Genomic DNA, 6,189 nt, shown 5'->3' with positions numbered 1-6,189 from the left:
CAAAAAATAAACCAAACCCAATAAAATCAATCCAGCAAGTGAACTTACCTCTCAAAATCAATCGGGAGCTCCGAAGTCAGTCAGCTTGAGAGAATGTGGTGGACATTAGAGAAGACTCTTTGGTATTGGAGACTCCATCTCTACCAAAATCGAGGAACAAACTGCTGCTGCGGCGTCTAGCTACAGAAAGAGATATGCTACTTTGCTTTCATCTGGAATCTTGTCTGCTGAACGAAAAAGAGAAGGGGTTTTCACTTGAGCCATAGAATCAAAACAGAGCAATAGCTAGATAAGAGCCATTAATCGTCATACTGAGGGTACCATAGATCGCGGGCTTCCCAAGGAGCTGATGACAATGGAGCGACTATAGGTTTGGGAGCTTTGGATCCTTCTAATTGTGGGTTTGCGTTACATTCAAAAATAGAGGATTGTTCTTGATTTTTCACAGAGAGGGAAAGAGGGAAAGATCTTTAACTGAAGTTGGATTTCCAACAGGTCAAAATTCAACCCGGTTCTTCATGCACCCTCTTTTAAAAACTCACCGTTAGATGAAATCCAACGGCTTGTACATACCCCTCAAAAACACCCCTTATAACTTTCCACTCACTATAGAAGCTCCCATACTAGACACCCATTAGAACCACTTCTCTGAAGCATGTCTCCTCATCTGAATAGTGTAGGCTTCTGAAATAAGGCCTGTAAGATGACCCACGAAACTGGACTGACAAGGAGTGTGGCCCAAATTGGTTCTGTCATTAAGCTTATATTCCTCTTGTGCCAATCAGCCCTTAACATGCATAGAGTGTATCAAATGTGATCTCTTGCTGTTTTAACCTACAGAAACACAAACATAGGTAACTAACCCAAAATAAAGAGAAACTAAACAAAATTACTAAGTAAAGAAGGCATGCAAATGTGTGAAATTATGAACTTATCACAGCCAAAAGATTCTCATCTCTGTTGATAGACTACTTGGACAAGAGGATTGCATCCTAGATTCCTGCCCTTTTCTAGTGAGCCCCATACCTTGGAAGAAGCCGGTCAATCCAATCGGACCACTTCACAGAACTATTCCTCACCTCACTCGAAGGGAACGAACGGCTCAAATTCTTGCGGACCCAAGTGTGAGAAGCCAGGGCAGAAGAGCTTTAAAAGCACAGAGGAGCTTCAACATCATCCTTGAACAGTTCAGCCATTTCAGCAGGGACATGGCCAAACCAGTGAGACCCCAGAACAAGGGTGTTCTCGAATAGGTGAAGCACGTTTTCATCCAAGACATTCTAGCAAAATGGGTATAGTTTGCTTCGAACCTCAGCTGAGTGTTTGTCCACTCCTGCACCAATAATATAGGCAGGAGGAACATAAGAAGAAGAGCTCTGGGCGTGGGTTTTTAGAGAGGCCATTTCAGGATTGAGCAAGAACAGAGGAAATTGAATTGAAGGGATATCGAATTCTGAATCGCAAGAGAGGGGAAAAGATTTAGAGATGAAGAAGAATTCGGAGACTGAAGAGGATTAGGTTTCGAATGAACAGGAACATGGGTTTTGAATTTCTTAAAAAGGGCTCAAGATCGTGGGAAGAGAGAGCAAGTTGTCGTCCGATTTAAACTAGCTAGTAACTGCCCAGTTTCCCACAAAGTCTAGTTCAGTAGGCAGGCGTGGGCTAGTTGTGAAGGAAATGGTGCGCATCATTAATTGGCCAAGTAATTAAATCTGAAACCATTCCAAAACGATCCAGATTCAAGGGGGCATTATTTGGGCCTAAATTCTACACGCCCAGCCCAAGAGCTATTGGCCCTTGAAACGATAAATTCAGATTGGGTTTAAATATTTAGGCTTGAAATTTCAACTCCAACCCTGAGTTTAATAGCCCACGACACTAAACAAATTTAGGCTTTGAAAATTGAAGAAGAATCAGCCTAAGTCATATTCCAAGGCTGCCAAAATAAACCCAAGGTTCGGAGGAGGCCCCGCCCATGTGTTTTGTTCAACCCACAATCCCAAGTTCAACTTGGGCTTGGTCTTGGTGTTGATGTGATTGGATAAAGATAGCAGCCCAAAGCCAAGAAAACCCAGGTCAATTTTTCACTATTCAGACCCAAAATTTGCACACCCAGTCCAGAATTGCAGAAGCAAAGATTATTGGGAAATAGCTCTAAATGCCACCATTTTTATAATTGTAACTGAAAATACCACCCTTTTTGAAAAAATTTGGAACTATAACCTATAAATATATATTTATTGTCCCCTTATTGCACACATATCACTTTTGTTGAAGTTCTCTATCAGTTTTGCTAAAGTTCTCTCTCAGCTCTCTCTCTTGGCTCCGTCTCTCAATTTCTCTTCACTCTCTCGTCGCTTTGCTCTCACTCTCTCATCTCTTGTTGATCAGCTCTCACTCTCTCGTCGCTCAGCTCTCAATCTCTCGTCGCTCAACTCTGACTCTCTCTGCTCTCTTCCTCTCCCAGCGAAATCTATTCATTGAAGCTCAACTCCATCGTTCACCTTGAATAGGTATTGTTCATCGTCATTTTCTTACAGTTTAAGGGTTTCTCTGAAGTTGGTTTAGGGTTCATGCATTTCTATGAAATTGGTTCAGGGGTTTGTTCGAAATTGGTTGAAGTTTTAGGGGTTTCTCTGAAATTGGTTTAGGGGTTTCACTGAAATTGGTTTTGGGGTTTCTCTGAAATGATCTTAGTATGATGATTCCTTGTTTGAAACAGTGAATGGGTTTGTTCTTTGTGGACTGATGCTTGCACTGCTGTTGTTTTGCTGTTGCTATTGATGTCGTATTGTTGTTTTTTTTTGCTAGTGTATTGCTAATGTAGTGATGTTGTGTTGGCATTTTAGTGCTGTTGTATTTTTAGTTTTATTATGGTTTTATTATGGTTTTTGTAGCAGTTATTGATTGGTATTTGGTGGCTTACTATGGGTCTTTATGACCATTGCATTTAACCTTCTTACAAGTCTAATCGGTATGTATTTTCTTTGTTGAAGATGATATCTAAAGTCTAAGACAATTAACCTGTGTATATCATTTTGAACTTGTAAACTCCCAACCATATCATACTTTTTGTTTGAGAATAATGCTTGTTAATTTGACATATTTTTTTATAACTCTGTTTACTAACTTTAGGGCTTGCATATTGGATATGGATAAGTTTTCTTTAGAACTATATGTGGTGTAATATGAGTTCTTTAAAAGTTTGCTCTTTTGTGCTTGATCATTGTCTGCTTAAAAGAAAGCGGGAAATGAGTGAAGATGGGAACCTACCACCAACAGGTGTGGTTTAGAGAAATGGGGACATTGATTTTGCTATAAGCTAACTCTTTAAGCTTTTGCTTTTCTTGTTTGTGTATGGATACTTAGAGAACTTTGTTTATGAGGAGAACTTATAATTTTGTAATTGTACATGTCTTACAAACATTTTATACAGTTTTGATGGTTTATTTATTAATTTATCTTTGATATCGATAAAGCAGAGAATACATACAGACCTCTTATTTTGTTAAGAAAAAACTGAAGGGATGGTGTCAATTTCATTCATTTTCTTACATTTGAAAGGAGGGCCATAGTGGAGTCATTATTGTGGTTGCCACTTTGGGACTGGCTTAGGCACATTGCATAAATTCAAGAGTGTTCTTGGCAAGACATGAGCAATCTATTGAGGTTAACATTCGTAATGCTCCTTCAACAAGTATATGTAGTCAAACACATAGGACATTTCACCTTGTATTTGCCCCACATCTGGCCTATGCATCGGCCGAATTTGTAATAAAAAAAGAAGGTATAGTCGGAGTATCACAGTAACTGTGTAATATAGGAATTCTAAGAACTTTAATGTTTTGGATCCATTTGGAATTACATTCCAGTCCCTTTAATTTCGCACTCAAATTATAATTGCAATCAGGAAGCAATACCAGTACAATAAAAGGTCAATATAATGGCAATCTGTCAGCAATACAGCATGCTGTAGCAATGCAACCCAAATAATGCAAATTTAAAAGAATTCCCATTCAACATAACACGAAACCCACCACAAATAAAAGTAGAGTTTACATGACCTACCAAAGCAACACAAATCTTATTGTCTAAGATACATTGCGCAATGGAATATTGTTTTTACAGGTGCTTTTATTGTGGCCTGCAGAACCGCACCTTGAGCACTTTCTTCTAATGGTGCCCTCTCCTTGCGAGGGAATTCTTAACTTCTTTCGTCTGCCTGGCATGACCCTTGCCATGGGAGGCAGCACAACTCGACTTCAAACATCTTCAGGAGTATCCCACATTCCGTGAGGTTGTACCGGGTAGATGCTATCCGAATAAGCATCCATCCAGGTTTTCCGAGTGTAATACCGAGAAGCCTTTGCATATACACTTACTTTCAAGAAGCGGCAAACTGCAACTACATGCTTGCAAGGTAGCTGCTCAAGCTGAAACTTTCTACAACTACAACTGTTGTTCGTCAAATCTACGAGGCCGTCCATATCACCGTCCAAAACATTATACTGTGCATTATTAACTTTAACCATATTCATCCTTGCAGCATCCTCCAACCTGTTCCTCAACTTCTTCTCTCCAAAATTGGGGCACAATGTTGTTGTGCAATTCAAAGCCAACTCACGACGTTCGGTGAACCATTTCACAAGGAGATTAACAATTTCCCCTATCAAATGAACCACTGGCAGCATTCTTGCAAACCTAAGGACTGAGTTGATTGACTCCTCAATATTTGTTGTCATTACATTGTAGCGGCGTCCATCCATGTGAGCTCTAGACCACTTATGTAACCCTGCCTCTTCAAGATATTGAGCAACATGTTCCTTTCGCTTGATCTTGCGAAAATGACAATCAAATTCAGCAATGGAATAAGATTTCGCAGCCTTCTCAAAGTGCATAAGTATGTGATCACGCTTTTTCAACTTGAAAGTGCGTTTCATGTTCCCCTTCATATGATAAAAGCATATGCCATGTTGTGCAGTTGGAAAAATTTTTTGTTCCACACATTCTCTATGCTAACATTGCGATCAGAAATAATAACAAGATTGGGACACTCACCAATGGCTTCATGAAGTTTAGTGAAAAACCAATGCCATGATGCATCCGTCTCCAAATCCCCGATCCCAAAAGCAAGAGGATATATATTTCGATTACCATCGAATGCATTTGCTACAAACATAACACCCTTGAACTTGGATTTTAAATGAGTGGCATCCACGGCTATAACTGGGCGCATGGAAGAACGGAACCCTCTAATACATGCGCCAACCGCCATAAATAAATACACAAAGTGATTGTTCTCATCAGTTTGGATGTGTGTTTTTGTGCCGGGATTCATACGCTCCAATTCATAGCAATAAGCTGGAAGGATATAATATGCCTCCTCCGCTGATCCTCTAATGGACAATAGAGCTAACTCCCTTGCTTTCCAAGCTTTCGAATAATGGATGGTGCAACCAAAGTTGTGTTTCACATCTCTCATAATGTCACTTGGTGTGTATATTGTCCGACAATCCTTCAACTTCCTTTTAAGTGAAGTGGCTACAAGTGCTGCGGTTGCTTGACGATGCTTGTCACTTACAAACCTCAAATCACATTCATGGACAGTTGTACACCTCACAATCATGAAGCTGTATTCTCCAATTCTCGATGCTCGGACCCGCCATGGGCATGGACGTTGACAAAAAACCACAAGCAACCTCTTAGTGCAAGAGAATTGCACCTTAAATTCAAAGTGGCCTCTTAATGCCGGCAACCGTAACTCCGTCAACAATGCTTTCTTACTAGAGAAAATTTGCCCAACTGTAATTTTCGGATTCCAATCGCTTCGTGAAAACCCGCTGTCCAAATATGCTTCTTCATCATTTACACCGACTGCATTATACCGATTTTGTTCACCCATTTGACTCCAATAATGTTGACGAGTGGGTTCAGATTCTCCTCCTAAACGCATTTTTGGCAACTGGGTAGCTGTGTTCAAGCACCCCAAATTAGGAGGGGCAGAGTACACTGACACTTCATTTCTTTCAGCACCATTATCACCACCATGCATCTCCTCCACCTCGCTAAAATCAATCATATCCATAAAATCTGTCCCTACTTCACCTCCCAAATCAGTGACATTTGTATTATTCCAAGTTACTTCATTGCTTTCAACAATGGCAACTGAAGAATGACCCATCCTACTAC

General features: G+C 40.2%; 1 protein-coding gene across 1 annotated transcript; it reads right to left on the bottom strand.

Moving 5' to 3' along the window:
- Positions 1 to 4,262: 4,262 nt before the first annotated feature.
- LOC117630297 lies at positions 4,263 to 4,940 on the bottom strand. Its single transcript, XM_034363040.1, has one exon. The coding sequence runs from the start codon at positions 4,938 to 4,940 to the stop codon at positions 4,263 to 4,265; it is 678 nt and encodes a 225-aa protein (XP_034218931.1).
- Positions 4,941 to 6,189: the final 1,249 nt, after the last annotated feature.

The sequence above is a fragment of the Prunus dulcis genome, chromosome 6 (genome assembly GCF_902201215.1).
Source record: "Prunus dulcis chromosome 6, ALMONDv2, whole genome shotgun sequence".
NCBI lineage: Eukaryota > Viridiplantae > Streptophyta > Magnoliopsida > Rosales > Rosaceae > Prunus > Prunus dulcis.
Note: the sequence above shows the minus strand (reverse complement) of the source record. Positions and strands in the feature narration are given on the sequence as shown.